We start from the raw sequence: 21,348 nt of genomic DNA, 5'->3' as shown, positions 1-21,348 counted from the left end.
TATACTGTGAAAATATAATCTTATATGATAGCCTTTAAAACTCAGTTCCAAAAGTTAGAACAAACAAATAGCAAAATTGATAAATATGCAGGATAGTTTTTTCTCCCCCACCCAAACGTTTGTTGATCCGCTTTTTAAACCTGGTGATTTTAAGCTGCCAATCCCCACAGTAAATTGAGCTTAATAAGCTCCTCCCTTTCTACACTGCTGTTGATATATTGAATTCTTTATTTGCCTTTCCTTGTGCTTATATTGAAAAAGTGCATTTTGCCTCTCATTGTCTATTCGACTGATTTACTTATCTGAATTCATTATCTAGCTAGCTGTTGGATAATTTAGTGCATTTTTACACTCTAGCAACACTTATTTTTACATCAAGAGGTCAGTGATTTTCCAAATAGTGCACTAGGAGGTAGTCTTGTTTGTTTAGGTTGGGGAAACACTTGAAATTTCTGCATGTAGTTTTATTGGCTGGAGGGCTTATTAATCAGCTAATCTTATTTTTAGTGCCTTTATAAATGCTGTACAATGGAGTGGCTCTTGGCTCATTTATATAAAGCAAATTACTTTTATTGAATAAACACACTTTTATAAGTTGTTTAAAGTACACTGCTGTATCTGTATCTTTGTTTGTGGTAGCATTTTAGTCTGGGCACTCCTTTACTGTGCTTTTACATTAGGAGGACTGGAATTATTCATCTAGTGGCAGCAGGTGTTTAACATGATCTGTCTGAGCTGGGAAACACACACAAGGGTTCTAAGTATTTTTTGTGTTTGCAATTCTCTTATATACAATGACTATACTTCAGCAGTTTCAAAAATGTACTTCTGCTGCTTTAAGTAGTTAATTGCACTGTATTACTTTCTATCTGTTAGTTGTAGGGCTGTTGTGGGTAGTTTGTGTGGTCTTGTTACACTTGGGCTCTAAACCAGCTATTCTACATTAAGGTGTTTTTCTGCATCCTTGTGGCAGAAGTGTGCTAATCTAACTTGCCTGAGTTGGGGATTGTTGGTGGAAGGCTTATTGCATGCTTTTCTGATTGGTAGTTAGCTTAAAACTTGTTTCTCTTTACTCATATTTAAACATCATGTTTGCACGGTGCTGCTCTTCACTCAGTAGTGGTTAGCAGTGCCCTGTGTAGAAACAAAAGCCTAGAAGCTCAGTTTTTCCCTAAACAGCTGGCAGTGAAACCCTTCTAAGCTTTTCTGCTGCTCTAGGAGCAACTCAGTTGCGCACTGTGCAGTGTTGCCTTATTGATCAAGATTAGTCTACATAAAGTATATGTCCCTCTTGTAGTCTCGGCACTACCAGTACAGTCCTGTCAAATTAACCCATTCCATTCTTTAATAAAACATACAGTAAGAGCCTTCTATCATGGACATGCAGTTTCCGATCATCTCTCTGGCCAGCCTGATAGACATGGACATCTTGAGGCAATGTAGCAATTGTCTCATGTATACTGACAACCACTTACTCCTGAGACAAACATATACTTTATGTGAGAGATGTAGTTACACTCTGAAATCAGAGGCAAGACTCTCACATAAGAACAAATGAAATGCCAAACAGGTTGTCAGTACACACACACTTCCCACACAAAATAAGAACATGACATATAAACCCACATATGTGGAGGTACTTATTAGTAACATACCAAAAGGTCAGAAGCATCCCAAATGGAAACTACTAACACACATAACAATGCAAAAAACAACACCAACACATAATAACACACACATCAGTTTCTCAACAAATAAGCCCATAAGATGTAACACCACAAAACCTAATATATTGGTCATAGGTAACTCCATTGTGAGACACACGGAAGTTTCACTCACCAGGTTGGATAAGGAGCAGGTTACAATTAGCTGCCTTTCAAGTGCCAAGATCTGTCAGGTCACAGAAGCACTGAAGTCACTTAACTACCGGTATGAATCTGTCATAATCCATGTAGGGGTGAATGATTTGAGATATACCTCACTGGACTATATGAAGACAGACACAACTGAGCTTTCAGATTATGTGTCACAGACAGGTATAAGCCTAGCTTTAAGCAGCATTCTATATTTTTCAAGGATGATGCCACAATACAAAAAAAAATGATCAACTTTAATAATAGGCTTAGCTTCTGGTGTCAGTCCAAGGGGATCCAATATCTGTCAGCTTAGGAAGACATGGTTGACAGGCCACGCTTCTTTGCCAGAGATGGTCTGCACCTGTTTCCTCCAGGATTTTGGATACTGATAAATACATTAGCCACCCCTATTGTGCCTTTTTAGGCAGTGGCAAAATTACCAACCTCCCAACATAACAAAATCCTCTCTAGATAAACTCAAGGTACTGCTGCTTAATGCTAGGAGTCAAGAAAGAAACTGCACTCCATGGAAGGACTCCTCACTTTGGAAGATGCTGACATCTGTGTGCAGTCACTAAGGCATGGTTCAAAGCTGCAGCAAGCAGCCGGGCCATGCAGGGCTACAATGCCTTCCATAAGATCAGACTGCAAATTGAGCTTGAAAGAACCAAAGGAGGAGGTGTATCCATCTTCATTAAGGATAAGTACACCTTGAGACTGGTCGAACAGTATGACTCTTGAGCTACTGTATGTCTAATTAACTGTAGGCAAAGCCCTCTACCACATCATAGTTAGCTATAGGTCCCCCACCATGAAACAGGAAAAGCATACTGCATACCTGGACATACTGGAGTCACTTGCCATACAGCCTAACACCTTACTCATGGGTAATTTTAATTATTCTACCATTGACTGGGAAACATACATGACCACAAACATGCTGGCTCAGAGGTTCTTGGACTTTGTCAATGCAAATGCTCTGGAATAGCTAGTCAGCACACCCACAAGAGGCTCAAATATCCTATACATAGTACTCACTAATACAGGAGAGCATTTGCACTCCCCCACATGTGAGTTCCTCCCTGGTAAGACTGGACCAAAAATCAGTCTCATTCAATGTAATTATAAGACCAGACACCTCATCAACCTCAAAAACACTTAAGAATTTTTCAAAGACAAAATACCGCCTACTAAGTGATGGTATAAGACGTTTCACAGCCCCCTTAAATGCAGATAACGTGGACTCCTATGCAAAGGTGTATGCCAATGCCCTGTATAACCACTTAAGCAGTTGCATAGAATCAGCTGTACCTGACCAGATTAAAACCAGGTCTTGCCAAAGAAACAAGCCACTCTGGTGGACCCCTAGTATAAATAGACTATACAACAAGAGAAAGAAACTAATGTTCACGAACAAGAGGGAACTGGCTCAGCAGAGTAAGAGATCTCTCTCCAGCTTAAGCAATCAAATTAGAGATCTTGTTAAGTCCTCCAAAACTAATTATGAAGCAAAACTAGCCTCTCTGGCTAAGGATAATCACAAGCCATTCTTTAACTATGTCCAGAATCAAAAAAGGAATACCCAGCCATGTGCTGAACTGGTTGTGGATGGCACCACACATACTCAACCAGAGGTAATATCCAACCTGCTAGCTGACAGATTTGGAGCAAACTTCACCCCTCTGTCCCCTACAAAGTATTCCTGCCAGCATTCCTCAGCCTTTTATTTCAGAAGAGAAGGTCATTTCACTTCTCTCCAAGGCCAACAACACAGCATCAGTGGGACAAGACAACATCCCAGGTAGCCTTCTAAACAACTTAAAACATGACCAAGCAGATCCACTTGAATCCCTGTTTAACCACAGCCTGTAAACTGGCTACACTCAAGCAGAATGGAGGACAGCAAAAGTAATCCCTCTGCACAAAGGGGGACCATCAACTGGTCCTGGGAATTATAGGCCCATAAGTTTGACTAGCCTCATCTGCAAGGCCATGGAAAGAATCATTATGCACCTTATTAACAGGGGCATAGGTAATCTCCAAACTCTGGACCCAACCCAGTTCATATTTGTTAAAGGTAGATCATACCTGTTAAACATGGTTGACTTCTTTGAGAAAGTCAGCAAGGCCCTGGACGAGGGTAAGAAAGTGCATGCCACCTATCTTGACCTAGTCAAGGCATTTGACACAATATCCCCCCTCAGGTACTATAAAAAAAACTCATCTCTATTGGGTATTAACTCCTACATTACCAGATGGGTAGCCAAGTGGCTCACGACAAGACACATACTGTCAAAGTGGGTGACTTAGCCTTTAGCAAAAGACCAGTCACCAGTGGCCTACTACAGGGTTCTGTGCTGGGCCCGTAATGTTTTGAATTTATTTCTCAGATGTCCAGGTAAACTTGGATGGCCTGTGGCTGACCAAGTTCGCTAAGGTTTACAGATTGGGAACAGTCATTGAGTCCCTCAACCATGTTAATATACTGCAGACAGGAATAAAGCAGACAAATGATTGGTGCCAAAGCCATGGATTAAAGCTAAATGCAAAAAAGAAATGCATTACTACTCCCTTTGGAAAAGCTGACATCCCTGCTAATTACATTATAGACAGCAGCCTCCTGAGTGTAGACCCAGTGGTATGAGATCTGGGTACTCCGGTTGATAGCAATATGAACTTTGGCCACCACGTCTCCACAGTAGTAAGGAAATCCTTCTATTAGGCATATCTTATAAGTAAAAGCATCACATCTAAATCTAAGGATGTTATAATTCCATTATACTCAGCCCTCATCAGACCAATAATTCAGTACAATGCTTCCTTTTACATGTATCTCACCAGTCACCTGCAACAACTGGAGAGACCGCAGAGGTTTCTCACCAAGAAATTACAGGGTACACAAAACAAGTCTTACGTAAAAAGACTGAAATCCCTCTCACTGTATTCTGTCTCCTACATGATGCTAAGCGGTGACCTGTACTTGGCTTACAGGGCAGTCTCTGACCCAGACCAGATGGAAATGCTACACATTCATAAATCAACTACACGAGAGTCACTTGCTCTAGGGATCTTAATATAGCCTCTGATATGAACAGGTCATGCTGAACAGATAGTTACATTTCCCAGAAACTGCCTCAGAAGCAAGCTTTCACTTCACATGCAACAGTGCCGCTCCCTGACCCTTTTCAAACTCAACCTAGATCAATGGATTGGTGAACACAAACTACTATAGATCCTTACCTCTGTGAACTTCACTCACCTAATCACCAAAAACTGGGGCAGCTCATGATAAATATGGCTAGGCTTGTAATGGCTTTAGAGCCATTAGCCTAGGAGTATCTATGAACCTATGAGCTCTGCTAATAAAGATTCAGATTCCTCATGAATATTACCAACTTCCTGATACTCTACTCCATTATTATCTTCTCTTGTCTCTTATACTCTTGCCTTTATGTAGCTAGGAGGTGATGAATTGTCCCTACTTCATCTACCTCAGGTAGTAGAACACAGCTTAAGTTCTGGCATTGCTGGCTTCATTGCACTTGTCATAGATCAGTGTTCCTCCTCCTTCAATCTGATCTTACTTTTCATGTTTTAATCTGTATAGATTGCTACTCTTTTCGTACTTTGACTTTCCCATACATCCAATATCATAATTATTTTTCAGGGATACCAGTAATGTTTCTGCATGTGTGCATGAGTATACCCATGTATAGGAGATGACATAACATGGTTTTAAATCCGTAAGCTGCAAGTCAGCCACCAAACAAAGGATTAGACCACAAAACAGAAAACTCCCAAAGGCTGCCTGGATGGTCACCTCTCCAGCAATATTCATTCACCCCAGTAAATAGGAGAATGCGTGATCACAGTTATATGGGTTTGCTGTTCTGCAGGCATGGGGCACAAACCATGTATTTACCATTGCTGATGATTCTTTATTATACAATGACTCCCTATTACTATTGGAAAACATGCACGCTGATTGGCCCAGCCCAACCAGTGTGCCCGTTGTAAATCCCACAATATACCAACGGAAAAAGGTCCGGTCGCCCAGACTTTTTTCCATTGGTATAAAGTGCCCCAAAACCTTTTTTTTACAATTAAAAAAAAAGAGAGAGAAAACGGAGCAACAGAGACTTTCTTTTCTCCGTTGCTTCCGTTTCAAAGCATTGATGCACTGGGTATGCGTGGGAATGCAAGTACCATATGCATGCGCAGTACATCAAAATGAACAAGCAGGAGGAAGAACAGTAATCCGCCATTATACAAAGACATTATTTCAGAAAAGTAAGTATTTTTTTCTTAAATAATGTGATTGTATAATAGCAATAACCGACTTCGTGGTTGTGTTGTATTGAATATTTACTTACGGTTTTCTTTGTTTAATCACTCGGGCTTCACCCTCATGTTTAAACCTCACCAACTGTGGGTAAATCTTCAATATACCACACCACATCATCAGTTATTGCTTTATTACACTATAGGAAATATATAATAGATAAAACTTAAGTCCTGAGGTACATTCACTGGCTGATAAATATTTATAAATCATTTCATTAAAAACTTAAGTCCTGAGGTACATTCACTGGCTGATAAATATTTATAAATCATTTCATTATACATTATAAAGTACTTTCAGTATAACACAGGTAATTACAAATAGTGGGCTGGCAACTCGGCACGTAAAAATCTACTGCCAATCATTAGTGGTCCGGAGTTCCGCTGTGGCGACCCCTAACCTTGAAAAGCCGAAAGATACAACAACAACAACAACTTGTCTTTATTGTATTTCTTTAGATTTGTAATTTTATTCATGACATTTGTTAGAATCCAAATTTTTGAGACACGCTCCATCAAGTTTGCACTCAGAGAATCAGTACTGTGTAAGTATGTCAAATGTATTTCAAAGAGTTGCACTTCACACCTGCTATAGCATTACACTTCTGTAAATTGTCTTTTAAAACTGTGTGTTATGCTAGATAATTCAATAAATGCATTTGTTTCTTTCATTTCAGGAAATCATGCAGCTTTCTGACTATCTGAAGGTATGTTGATGCGTATGAAACTTTTTGGAAGTCAGCTTGAGCAGGATTTGGACTAATTTTCATCAGAATAAATGCTATGCAACCTTGTAGACTATTAAGTCAGTGTCTGAATTAATCAAAATAGGTTATGCTTTAATATCTATGTAGAAAGGAAAAGGATGTCCCTTTACTGATTTTAGTGATGCATGTCAGTAGTCACTCATTTTTCTGAATGTCCCTTACAGTTTGCTTGTTAATTCCTCAAAGAATTCAATGAGTGGCTTACTGTGTCATCCAAAATAAACAAGGTGCTCAGTTCCATAGGTATCCTACTGTGCATCTGAGCTAAGAATATGCAAATTATTTGTACTTCTGGGGTGTGAAAGACAGTTAAATAATCCATGATCTATTTATCCAGCATATTCTCCATGAGCTAGTTTGTCCATTAAATACTTTGGCTAGATGCTTTTTTATTTTTTGCATGGGACTAAGCGTTCCCTTAGTGTAGATGCTGTCAGTATCTTATCAACAAGTATAATGTCCTTGGATTGTTGTTTACAGGTGTTGCTATGGTAACAGCTATTGTGTAAGCAGCACAACTGGTATTCTTCGAGATCAGAAATACTCTCCAAAACAAGTTGCTAAACAGTATTATTGCAACACATTGTCACAATTAGTTTAATCTTCTGCAGTCCTCAGATGAAGCACATTCAATTCTGTTACTTTGCTCATCTTTTCCACACCTCACCTTTTAACAGCATCTCTTTTAAAAATGGACTTAAGTTCATTCCCGATTATTCCAGAATACTTTGCTAACATTATTACATGCTTAACTAAATACAGAACAAAATCAGATATTTGTTTTTATCATATACCTTTTCTGCATCCTTTTGCATTTTTCTATCCGCGCTGATACAGTACACAATCCACATCAAGTAATCCCTTAGTGTTGCACTGTATGTGATCACAGTCTGTATTGTTCTGGGATTCCTACTCCTTAAATTTGAAATAAATCCCTCTCTTAGCCACTTATATTGGCATTCATTGCTTCACTTATGTGATCTCGATCTAGTGAATGCATTCTTTACCAGTGCAAATAATCCAAAATATATTAATTTTGTTGGTGGGCGATTTAAGGAGGTGTTTCCCTAAATTGTTATAATCAACTCAAAACTCACTTATATCTTAGTAGAAAAGAGACATTCTCCTGAACAGTCAACTGGGGCTTCATTGATAAAAATCATTTTAATGACCCACTTGACGGGGTTTTGGCCAACGTAACAACTAACTCTTGGTCATTTTTTTATTATTTCTAAGTACTTCACAATTTGTAAGTTTTGTACATTTGATGTAATTCAATTTACGTTTCATTTGAAAAATGGACTACTGGTGTTGATGGGCCTGTTCATTCATTAGAATTTATACATTATTAATCATATATGAATAAATGTATACATGCACAGAAGCACATACAATAAAAGGGTCTTATGGAAATAATCTTTTTTTAACCCTTCAGCATTCATTTATATTCTTTGTGATCAAAGAAAAGGTTGATCCGGAGAATAGCATAACACAAAATCTGAACCTGTTTTGGCTCAACTTCCAGAAATACTGATTTTGAGATAGACGTTCTGTACGTGTTAACATCCTATTATAATTTTCTCATTCACTTGTCTATAATAAAGTCCATTCTCCATTGTTCTGTTTGTCTGATATAGTATAGTATATCTGTCCTTCTTGACTGCCTGACATGAACTGTTTCCATTCAAGTGCTTTTAATCACATCACTCAATTTTTTTTTACAGCTGCTCTAAAGGAATTATGTTTGTGCTGTATTTTCTTCCACATAAGTATTGATCATACTGGATTATGAGTCAAACTACCTGCTTGTATGGCTTTTTACATCTTAACAAATCTATAAAAATGAACTTCCAGATTTAGGGAGACTCTTCTTTTTCTGATGAAGTTCATGTAAGATTTAGCTTTTAGCAGGATCCACAAATCATACTATAGTAATTTTTGACACCGGCCTTTACATCTAGTGACTTGTTAATCACTGTTGGAATATGAAATTCTCAGGTTTAACCACAAAAGAATGCTATACTGCTCAACTAAAAAGGATGTTTAGAATTTAGAATTAATTTATTATCTAGTTATGTCCTCAATGTTGTTATTTAATATCTGGTTCACAAGTACCTTAAGTGGGATATTCCCCAGCAAGTCTTTCCTAAGTGTTTGATCTGGATGGCATTGCTGTCCATTGCTGCCATGCATTGATTTTTAGGCAGCATCATATAAGGAAAGCCAGTTAAAAAGATCAATGGACAGGTGAATAGTTGGGTTCTTGCTAAAGCCTTTACCAGGCAAACTTTCTGAGGGAAATATTTGTATTCACTACACTAAAAAGTAGATGAACACTGAATGTTTATAAATACACATTTAATTACTATGTGCTCTTTTATTTAGCTGAGCATTTGAGGGAATCAAATGTCATTATTCAATAGAGTTCCATGCTTAGAGTGAAGTCTTATTTGCTGTTTTGTGTTCAGAAATACTCACTTTAATGATATCATCAGAAAAAAAACAGGTTAACTCTATCTTGTATTGTTCTTTCACAAACAAAGTTAAGTCATGATATCTCATCATTCTTTTACAATTTCTCAACAGAAAAGGACATCTCTAACCCTTGTCTCAGGAATGAACCCAGGACCCCCTCCCAAAAAACAATCTGTGGGGTTGCCACTGCCACTGGACCAGCAGGGAATCTTTAACAGTTAGGTAACGCGGTTTCCCTCATCTAGAACAGGTTTTCCCTTCAACTAGGGAGCCACTATGAAGGCAATTCTAAGTTCATTAGCATCCAGTGCAGTACAAACCACAGACCTTGTGACAGCTGAAAATATTTAGTCACCAGGCTTTTAGAGTTTAGCTCTGCAATGTTTTATTATGGCTCTTTTAGCACTGTTCACAAGTCTGTATGTATAATGTCAAATCACAGACTACATAAAACATATATGCCTTTACCAAATAGCTTGTTTTTTTTTTTTTTTTTTTTAAGCTGGCCTTGATGTTTAGCATTTAGAGTACTGTCTTCATGTGTCAAATGTATGCTTGATGTTGCTGAGAATAAATGGCTTGTTTTGTTTGCTTGATATTTTCATGGTACAACTAATCAAAGCTCCATTGTGTTTAGAATTCAACCCTGTACCTTTATTGCTACTCAGGGAGCAGAGCAGACAGATCTTCTATATTTTATACAGGCATAGTGCTGTTTTCTAAATTTTAGCTTAGTTATTTCCTTTCTGTTTTTTTTTTTTCTTAGCATGAAAATCTAGAAGCTTTGACAAGATCAGTTTTATGCTTGCTTATTATGTACTGAAAGATTTCAAGGTCTTGATATGATCCTTTAACATTTTCATGAATTTGGGATTATTACTTCAGATAATACAAAAAAAAAAGTTTGGCATGTCAAAGACAATAATAATGTCACTGCATGCTACTTTGAGGGTATTCAGGTTTTGTTCTGTAGACACCCTGTGTTACTTATGAGTGAAATAAATTAGTCTCTCTTTAAGGTATAGATTCTCAGTACCTGTTGCTTTGATAATAGCCCAGCATTTAGGGACCAAGTGTCTGATGTTTTGAGGTCATTCTGATAACCACCTAAGAAATATTTTCTGGATCAGTAATGACCTCTTTCAGGCTGAACTACTGCAGTACATTATTCTTGGCATCTTCTACCGGATAACTTGAGTATCTTTAGCTTGTTAAAAACTCTGTGACCCAGGTGCTTTCTGATACATCACATCAATATCATATTTTGCAGGTTCTTGCATTGACGCCCTATACATTTGCATAAAAGTTCTAGTGACACAATGCTTAGCCCTTCATGGCATGGGTAACCTGTACCTTAAAGAGTTATTCATGTCACTGCGTTTGACATGTACTCTCCTGTTAGCTGCCTTTGGGCTGCTAACATATCAGAGGGTGCAACTGCAGACGTGGTGGTTTTCATATCCTGTCAAGTGCTGTCATTTCTAGAATCTACTGCCTCAGCGGCTTTGTGAATCTGTCTCTCTTTCAATTGTTTCAGATGATTCCTGCAAACACTTATTTTATACATTTTGCTTTTATTGACAATTGGAAGATTCCATATGTGTTTGTCTGTTTTATTGTTTAATTGATATACAGATTATGCTGTCAGAGCTTTAATGTTATGCTATTTATTCTTTTACTGTCATATTGTTTTATTGTCTCTCTGTACTTAATTGTATTTTGTATGGTGCTTTTGTTAAACCACAGCAATAAACATAAAGTTTAAAAGGAGTGTAATTCTAATTATTTGGCATCAGCATTTATATTTCTTAAATGTTTGAAGAAAGTGCGGTTTGTGTTAGGCTCTCTTTTCTTCAGTTTTCATCAGGTCTGAGTTTCTTTTCAATTCATTTTTGAAGTTTTCGTAGGCAATTGCTCTATCAGTATATTCTTTTCTGTCCTACATTTAAAGCAAAGCTTGTTTAACTGAAATAGATTGCTTATATTACAGGAGCATCTTTTTTATCATGTTACCCTTCTCTGAAAAAGGGTCCCCATCCATGCGAAGCAGAGTTCCTCCCTAACCATACCTCTCAACTGTTCAGATTTTTTGCAGAATGTCCAGATATTTGTCTCATGTTTTTGATCTGTTCCTCATAAAATTTCTGGTTTCAAGGCAAGGTCTGAAGCCACTAAATAAAGACACACATTTGAGTTTCAGATTTCATACCCTTCAGAAAATGCATGCAAATCCAAATTTTGTTGTTCTAGCAACTTTTTAAGATTATAAGAACAATATTTAAAATATGCCCCTAGTTTTGGGCCTTTGACTCCTCATTATTTGAAGCTTTGTACAGATTTATTGTGCTAAGTTGACAGGTGCGTCCCTAACACAGTTCAAGTGTAACTTAGACAATTAGAAGGGGAACATGAAATTCATCCCTGGTTTGGCACTTCTGTCTCTAATGGACACAGGCAGCCTGTAAAGGTTTAATTTCCCAAGTCCCTGCTAACACTTACAAAGGGTACCAGAATGTACCTCAGGTTTGGGATGCATAGCTAGCTTTAACAAGGCCCCAGTGGTCACTAACTTAGTACATGCCAAAGAATCTTCCTAGAGTCACTAGAGTTCTCTGAGTTTTGAGTATATTTCATACATACAGCAGAATTTGTTTAATCACTGTCATAGATTTTGATATTTTGCATTATTAATTAAGTTCATAGGTGCATAGGTGTTTACTAGGCTAACAGCTACAAGGGCCTTTTAAGCCTAGCCATGCATCCCAAATCTCTGACAAGTTCTGATACCCTTGATACGTGTAAGTAGAGGATTGGAAGATGATATTTACAAGCAGGGGCCTTGGAGATGACACATTTATCAGTTGCCTGTGTCCATTAGAGACATAGGTGCCAAACCAGGGATGAATTTCCTGTTCCACATCTGACTGTCCAAGTTACACTTGAATTGGGTTAAGGAGGAACTCTGCTTCACTTTGATGGGGAACCTGTTCCAGAGATGGGGTAGTCTCTGGGATACATGCCAGTCTCTCCAGCAGGTCCTATTTATATCACAGGGAAGGTTTAAGTTTTAGAACGGGTAATTCTGGTGCTGTTTGTTTTATGGATATTCAGGAGGTCCATCAGAGTCTGGTTTGACAATGCCCTGTATGCCAGACATAACTCTTATGCAATACAAGCAAAAGGCTTTCAAAGTATATTAAAATGGGTTGTAGTGGGTGGCTGGGGCAGTGAAAATGCAAGAACTGATCTACTACAGATTCTTGTTGAACAAGCTATGAGGTACTAATCGTGTCAAACAATGATTTGAAATAAAAGATCCAGTATCCTACTTATCAGACTCACCTTCTGAATGGTGAGGAGAAGACTTTACAACTGACTGATCTAGGACTGAGCACTAAAAAAATCAGTTGTTTTTTACTTTGATCAAAATAAACTGGTGATTGCAGTGGGTAAGTTAACCATTTCTAAAGTGATTTCAGCCTATACTGGATTTTGCTGTGAATCATTAGGCAGATCAATTCAAAGACCTCTCACATCTTATTTAAGTGCTGCAGTCTCTGTAGCTTTCTTTTAAGTGGTGTACAGCTGTTTATACTTGTGAAGCAACAATTTAGTGTTTTGTGCACATGCTAATTAATGCAAGATGAGCTGTGTTTCCCGGACAGGGACGTTGTTTTGTCACATCACTAGTTAAGGCTTATAGGGAAGACACAGCTGGATGGGTTAGGATTCACTACCTTTTTCAGAGTATAACATGGATGGGGCTATAACTCTCAAATTCCACGTGGATGAGTGATAGTGATATGCCATCTATTGCAGTTACGCATAGAGGATCCTTGTTTCTGTTATAGCATCAACACTGATTCTTAGTTCTTTCTTTTTGCTTTTTGCCAACATTTAGCTGTTAGTAAGTAACAAGTAAGAGGTTGTGGATGCCGGAAGGCTTGTCCCCTTGGAAATATTGCTTCATATTGTATTTCATATCTGGACAAAGTAACAGTTAGTCATGCTCACCTGACTGTAGCCTCATTTGGATGAGAATTCATAGATGATCCAATGTAACATTGCAGGATGAGTTGTGTAAGGTACTAACCATTACAGAAGTTACCGAACCCATTTATATCTTCATTATATTAGCACTGGCCCTGCTCCCTCAGATGTTTTCAGTCTAGCCATAGTATGTTGTTGTAGATCTAACTATGGGATGTTTGGTCAACAGCATCAATAGAGTGGGGCAGAGGGGACAGCTGATCCAGGTGCAAGGCTTAAGGAGGCATGATCAGCAGATGCTGATTGGTTGATTGTGCAGTACCAGTATTAATTTCTGTACTGGCAATACTGGTATGAAAGTGAACTCTGATGTTGATCCACTGCTTTTGTGGAAAGGACTGAATCACCTGCTTCAGCACTTCATGTGTGGTATACAATATAACAAGCTACTTGCTATAAATGCAGTGGTACCACAGATGACTTGATGCTCCTTAGGAGACATGTAGGGGACACCAAACTGGAGAGAAATTACCTTTTTTGTTGCTCTTCAATTTGCCATTGAGGAGTTCCTGGCACTAGATGAGCTGCTACAGTACTGTGTTTGGCATGATGGCTTTATGGCCAGATTATAAGGACAGCATAACTGGCAGCTGTGTGTTGTTATAAAGTAATTGCTGCACAGACATTTTGTTGTATTCTTGCAGCTTCAGCAAATCATTTGAGTCAAGAGCAGTGTCACAGTATATTAACCATATCTGTGGAGCAGATGATTCTTGAGAGAAGCAATTTCTCTTTTTGCCATGTTTACCATAATTAGTGTTTGAATTTTATTAAAAAAAAAAGACTATTATTTTTTGATGAGTTAGTCAAGACAGAGTCATAATTAGTTGTCTAACACTGTCAGCATTTCATTAAACTGGTACCCTCTTCAATCCTCCAAAAAAAGAAAAACAAAAATTCTTCTCAAAGTTGAAGACCAAAAAATCCACTATGTATTGTAACTTTTTATTAGTATTTACCAGGGTTTCAGCTTGAAGAACTGTCTTTCTTTGGATTATGCCAACTGACATGTTGCTTGGCTGTGAGAGACAGTATACCCACTCAGGAGTAAAAAAAAAAAAAAATGTTTTATATATATATATATATATATATATATATATATATATATATATATATATTAAGCAGGGGGTGTTTCATCGCAGATGCTAAAAACGTTTAGTGAACACATGAACAGAGTCAGTCATCTATTACTTTTTCGTAAATATGCCATCTGAATAGTAATGGTCCACTCAAGTAGAATAAATAAGTGGAATAAATATGAGTAATTTAACAAGGGTATTTGTCAGATGATATTACACATGAATCATATATCTTAACAATTTCTAGATACCTAGCTGTGACATGAAATGCGAAGAAAGAAATAATGTGCCAAAAAGTATTAAACATGCACAACCAGTCTGATGCAATGCTTCTGCTTGGTCTTCATCAGATGTCTTATTTTTTCTGACATCACTTGTCTGACATCCCATAGGTGGCCACTGTGACAAAACTAGCTCAGTGTGGAACCACAGTCCAGCATGCAATATCTAATAAGCACACACACACACACACACACACACACACACACACACACACACACACACACACACAAATGCACGCACGCACACACAGCAGACTAAGTTGCTGCTTCACAAATAACAGCTGATGAACTGTGAGAGACATCTGAAGTAGTTTCCCTACTGAGTCAAAACATTAATGCAGGCTGAAATCTCCTTGGAAGTGATATTCCTACCAAAAATAATGCTCATTTTATTGACAGCAAAGGAAACAAACAGCTAACCAGAATTTTTAAAGTCTTTAGGAGCAAATTCTGCTCTCAATGCTCTTGAGGATGAAAATGAAGCTGGACCTTTGACAAGTGATGCAAAATAGTAATGAGCATCACTTGAAATTGTCTCCAGATAAGATGGGGGAGGGGTTAACTAGTGAAATGACTGGCATACTATATAGGCTGTAACAACATTCACAAGCATTACTTTAACAGATTAATTTTCTTTTTCATTTCTAGGAAGCATTGCACAGAGAGTTTTGCCTTAAACAAAAGCTTGCAGTTTTGCAACAGCTTCTACCAACCTTATTACAAACATCAGAAAAATCCTGGAAGGTATGAGCATACTTTTTTAATAAATTTGAATTTCCATGTTGACTCAAATTGCTAAGCCTTCTTTTAACTGAAGCATGTATATTTGTTAGGAACAAAACTAAATGTTGGCCAAGTATAGCATAAAATATCACAATTACTCCTTGAGCCATAGATCTCAACACAAGAACATCAAATTACTCTGGAACCAGTTCTCACAGTATGCAGTCAGTTGTGGGTGGAAACATATGGGATGGAAGCTTGGGGGAGGGGGCTCTACAGAGAAAGAGATAGGTTCATAGGTTCATAGGTTCATACTAGGCTATCTGCCCTGGGGCAATTATAAGCCTAGCCCGATTCTGTATGGCTTACGCCACCCCTTGATTTGAGTATACTGTGCCCTTTTTAAGGTTTAGTTTACTGTGCCTCTGTCTAATAGTGACACGGAAGTAATCCCTGGGACAAACGTACGATCCCCATCCACTTATCGAGATTCTTCTTGAAGAGATTCAGTGAGGTGCTCTGCCTCACATGAACTGGAATTCTATTCCAGAGCGAAGGGAGCCTCTGGGTTATGAACCTGTCCCTCCAGCAAGTTCTATTTATTTCTGTGCTGAGGTTCAAGCCCCTCGGTGTGGCTCTAAGGGATTTAGATTTACTGAGGTGGAGCATGTCCATTAATTCTGGATTTGACATAGCTTTGTATGTCAGGCATAGATCGCCTCTAAGTAGGCGGTATGCAACTGAGTAGAGCTGGAGTTTTTTTAACCGAGCAGCATATGGCATCTGTTTGAGACCCTTGATCCTCTTGGTGAGATACTTTTGGGGTCTTTCTAATTGCTGCAGGTGTTGGGTAAGGTACATCCCAAAAGGGGCATTGTATTCTATGATGGGCCTGATGAGGGATGAATAAAGGGGCATGATTACCTCTCTTGATCTAGATGTGAAACCCTTCGTGATGAGGTGGGCTATGTAGAAGGTCTTTCTAACCACTTTGGCAATGTGGTTTTCAAAGGAGAGATTGCTATCAACTTGGGTCCCCAGGTCCCTAATAACTTTCTCTGTACTTAATGGGTTTCCGCCTATGTGGTAATTTGTGGGCACATTGTTTTTGCCAAAGGGTATGACTATACATTTTTTGGCATTTAGCTTTAAACCATGGCGCTGGCACCAGTTATCTGTCTCTGTGAGACCTTTTTGAAGGACGTTTGTGTCAGCTGGAGAGTTGATTTTGGCGCCCAGTTTGCAGTCGTCTGCAAACTTGGTGAGCCATAGTCCTCCCACGTTTGCCTGTACCTCGGAAAATTATATACCGAACAAGAGTGGTCCCAGGACAGAACCCTGTGGGACGCCACTTGTGACCGGTTTCGAGTCTGACATGGCTCCAGCAACTCTCACTCTGTGGGTTCTGTCTTTGAGCCAGTTTGCGACCCATCTTGTGACATAGGGGTTTATATTTAAGCTGGATAGCTTATCTATGATGCCCGAGTGGAGTATTGTGTCAAATGCCTTTGCAAGGTCCAGATAGGCTGTGTGGACTACCTTCCCTTCATCTATGGCTTTGGTGACTGTTTCAAAGAAGTCAACCAGGTTCAAAAGGCAGGATCTGCCCTTGACAAAGCCGAACTGGGTAGGATCTAGTGTCTGTAGGTCCCCAATGTCTTTGTTTATGAGCTCCATGATGACCCTCTCCATAGCCTTGCAGACTAAGCTAGTCAGGCTTATGGGACGATAGTTTCCAGGGTCCGTAGAGGCTCCACCTTTGTGGAGTGGGACCACTGTTGCTGTACGCCATTCTGTGGGCACATATCCTGTAGTGAGGCTGAGACTGTATAGCTGTTTTATTTGAGGGATTAGTTCCTCTTGTAGTTCATGTAGGACACAACCTGGGACGCCATCTGGTCCCATGGAAGCAGTGTTTTTTGCTTTGGAGAGGGCAGCCTTCACCTGAGCATCTGAGATGTTTGGGAGGCAGCCCTCTGCCGGGATAGATATTTGCTCTTTTGGGGGGGAGGGGGTGGAGAAGTTTGCACTGAACCTGTCTGCCAGGATATTGGTGATGTCTGTAGGTTCAGTGTATTTTTTGTCATTTAGAATCAACTCAGAACAAGTCTGGGAGTTGCATCCCAGGTTTCTAACATAACTGAAAAAAGCCTTATGATTGTCTTTGGTGTCCTGTGCAATTTTTCTCTCGAAGCTGGCCTTGGAGGATTTTATGAGGGATCGTAATTTTTTGCTAGTACTGATCAGAGATGCCTTCCTATTAGGGATTTTGCTCTATCATGTAGTAGCTTCCTCCTTCTGTTGTACAGTTTATTTATGGCAGGGGTCCACCAGACTGGACGCCTGCCTTTGGATGATTGGGTCTTGGTTTTGTTTGGGATAGCATGATCCATGCATTCCTGGAGATGTCTGTAGAATGCATTTATATAGGATTCTGCAGTTTGGGCTGTAGTTTCCACTGGCCCTGGGGCCTTGAAGGATTCCACTTCGGTTTTGAGAAGTGAGAAGTTCGCTTTTGAGAAGTTTTTCACTGTGGTTTTCTGGGCTGGGGGTGGGGTTGGGAAGTGGACATCCAGTGAAATTAATTTATGGTCTGATCTTACCAATGAGGGATATACTTCTGGTGTGGAGCATAGAGTCCCCATGTTGGTAATGATCAGGTCTAGTATGTTGTCCCCTCTAGTGGGAGTGGTGACTAGTTGTTCCATAGCATTTAAGTTTATAATTTCCAGGAATCTTTGGGCTAAGGTGCTGGGGCTTGAGTAGTGCTCCCAGTCAATGTTTGGGTAGTTGAAGTCACCCAATATAATGGTGTTCTGAGAGATCTTCATGTTCTCCAATGTTTTCAGGAAGGCCGAATGGGATTCCTGACTTTGAGAGGGTGGTCTGTAGGATGCTATAAACTGAAAAGCAGTCTTGCCCACTGATAGTTGCACATGGATGGTCTCCGATACTTCATGCAATGCCACTAACCTGGAGGTGTGGATATCCTTGATAAATATGGAAACTCCCCCTCCTTTTGTGGTTCGGTCCGGGTTTTGGGGCCGAAAAGCATGATACAAGGTATAGCCTGGTAGTGTGGGGTGCTCTCTGGAGCCATGAACCAGGTTTCTGTCACTGCACAGATATCGATGTTCTCCATACTGAGGAGAGCTTTGAGTGCGTGCATCTTGAGGTTAAGACTTCTGGCGTTTAGCAGCATTACCCTTAGTTTCTTGTTCCTTGTGCTGTCTATGGGGGTGGGTTTGACTTTTGAGCCTTGCCTAAAAAGGCACTATGGGGTGGCAAGAGCCTTTGCCAATATCCGAAAGCCCAGTGGTGACAGGTGCAAGCCGTCCCTAGAAGCAACGTGGCTTGTCGAGCATGTCATCCCAGGCTGACAGACACTGGATCCCCTTTGAATGACACCAAAATTTTAGCCAATTGTTAAAATCAATCATTTTGTCTTTGTACTATGGCATCATTCTAGGTGAGGGTAAGATGCTGCTCAAGGTCAGGGTCATACCAGCCTGGGCTACATGATCAGAGAGCTCCTCTATGTCTCTTTTCATGTAGTCCAGGGAGGTACGTCTCAGGTCATTCACACCAGCATGTACAATGACTGAGTCATATTTGTATTTGCTTTGGAGTGACCTGAGTGCTTGCGTTATGTGTCAGATTCTAGCACCCGACAGGCAGCTCACCATGACCTTCTCTTTATTCAGCCTGGTGAGCGGGACATCAGTGTGTCTGACAATAGAGTCACCTATAACAAGAGTATCAGGTGTGTTATTCAGCCTTAAGGGCTGTGGCTGCTTGGCACACTGACTTTGTGGGTTATGTGTTGTGTGTGTTTTGTTTTGAGGTAGCGTTTGCTTGGATGTCTGCTTTGGATGTCTCTGTTGCTTAGGTAGGTTTTATTTAGAGCCTCGAGTATGTTTTGTGTATTTATGTGTTTGGTTCGCTGATGTGGTGGGACTATGTGATACTGGAATTGTGTTGTGTGAGGTTACCTTCTCCTCCTGACTGGTTACACCAGTTTTGAGATGAGAGAGCTCAGCCTCCAGTTTGGCTAAATAGTTGCATCTCTCACATATATTTGAACCTGTTTGGAGGAGGAGAGGGTTGTCCGTGTACATGAGACAGTTGTAACATTGCCTCAACATTCCCAAATTCACCAGCTGGACTGGAGAGGAAACCATTGACTGACCTTTGGACATGCTAGAGTAACAGGGAAACTGAGTAACAGGGAAACGGACCAATAGAGGACAGGGTAATCGTAGAGAGTATAAGAGTAAGTAGTGCTTATGGTTTAATAGTGCTAACTTGTAGGATTACTTAATTGGACCAGTGAAGGGCCTTAGAATGAGAATATGGTGTTTAAATTGAGAGATAGAGCAGTTCTAAGGGAAAAAGTGAAGAGCAGACTTTGTGGAGCCAGGAATAGTTTAAACCCAATTAGGCAGCGCTGCCCGTTGTTGCGCTATGCTCAAAAACACGCAAAACCGCGCAAAAGAGGGTTTTAAGAGAGGAAGATGAAGGAGTTTTGTAATTGACCCAAAATGGCCAATAAAACTACAGTTTCAAGTCAGTAACCACTCCCACAGGGGCAGGCAGGCTGCTCAATGTTTTTCACTGCCACTGATCAACAGAGAGACTTTCCTTTAGCCCAAGCAAAAAATGGCCTCTCAGAAACTTACAAACAGTTCAAGAACAGCAAGCCTGTAACTGAACTTTTTTAAATCTCAGATAAGTGGGAAAAAAGCAAGATTTTTTGTTTTTTGTTTTCAGAGATAGCAGAGGTTAACAAGTATCAACAAGTTATAACAGTGCAGTAAATGACCCCACACAAGAGTGCTAGGCCAAAGACAGATAAAATGCAAGTTTTGAGAAAAAAACAATTTTAAAAATAAGAGCAAACAGGAAATTCAGTAAACAGCTCTAGGTTGTGCTCTAAATACAGTTACTAATGCAGAAATCAAATTTAACAAGTCAGAAAATGCTCAAAATAGGCGGCTATGCAGAAAAACTTAGCAAATAAACAGAGGAAAAATACTTAAAGTCTCAAAAGTGGCTCCTTTCTTCTCTCAGCATTTTCTCCTCTTGGTGGGTGCTTCACCAACAGCCAACAAGCCTGAAAAGATGCAAAAACCACGAGGCAACCAGGTTTTAAGAGAGGAAGATGAAGAAGTTTTGGAATTGACCCAAAATGGCCAATAAAACTACAGTTTCAAGTCAGTAACCACTCCCACAGGGGCAGGCAGGCTGCTCAATGCCATACTAAGAAAAATACAAGTGGCAAGATTCACAAAGGCAAAAATAGATGTAGTTTCTTCACCACTTTATTTGGTACCTTGGCCTTTCGCTTGGGGGAATTTTTAAAGATGATTTAGATAGGTTAGAATGTAGATGTATTATAAATTTTAGAACTTTGCAACCTAGAGGAATGAATATTGACAGTAACCTGACTTTATAATCTGTAATTTTGAATGTATTTATTCTATAATAATTTGTTAAAATAATGTATTGGTTTAAAGTGTTGTATATGCCTTTCAATAATTAATTGATTGATTGATTACACATGATTTTTTGTATTGGATGGGGTATAAAGGAATGGAGCACTAGTATGTAATTATTCTTTGAAGGCAAAAGGGTGAGGTACCAAATAAAGTGGTGAAGAAACTACATCTATTTTTTGCCTTTGTGAAGCTTGCTACTTGTATTTTTCTTATTTATGGAACTGTGAGCATTTTGGATAAGTTGCAATACTGCCTGGCAGAGGTGCTGCTGAAATCAC

At 39.4% G+C, this 21,348-nt stretch overlaps 1 protein-coding gene across 4 annotated transcripts in view; it reads left to right on the top strand.

The window, feature by feature from the left end:
* Positions 1-21,348, top strand: part of TRAF3IP3 (TRAF3 interacting protein 3) — a 967,079-nt gene that overhangs the window by 659,682 nt on the left and 286,049 nt on the right. For all 4 annotated transcript variants that reach the window (XM_044077128.1, XM_044077127.1, XM_044077126.1 and 1 more), the window contains exons 6-7: positions 6,875-6,904; positions 15,498-15,593. In XM_044077128.1, coding sequence (XP_043933063.1) covers positions 6,875-6,904; positions 15,498-15,593 — 126 coding nt within the window. The remainder of the gene's footprint in view (positions 1-6,874; positions 6,905-15,497; positions 15,594-21,348) is intronic.

This window comes from Protopterus annectens, chromosome 7.part0 (assembly GCF_019279795.1).
Source record: "Protopterus annectens isolate FY-2018-M chromosome 7.part0, PAN1.0, whole genome shotgun sequence".
Classification (NCBI taxonomy): domain Eukaryota; kingdom Metazoa; phylum Chordata; order Ceratodontiformes; family Protopteridae; genus Protopterus; species Protopterus annectens.
Note: the sequence above shows the minus strand (reverse complement) of the source record. Positions and strands in the feature narration are given on the sequence as shown.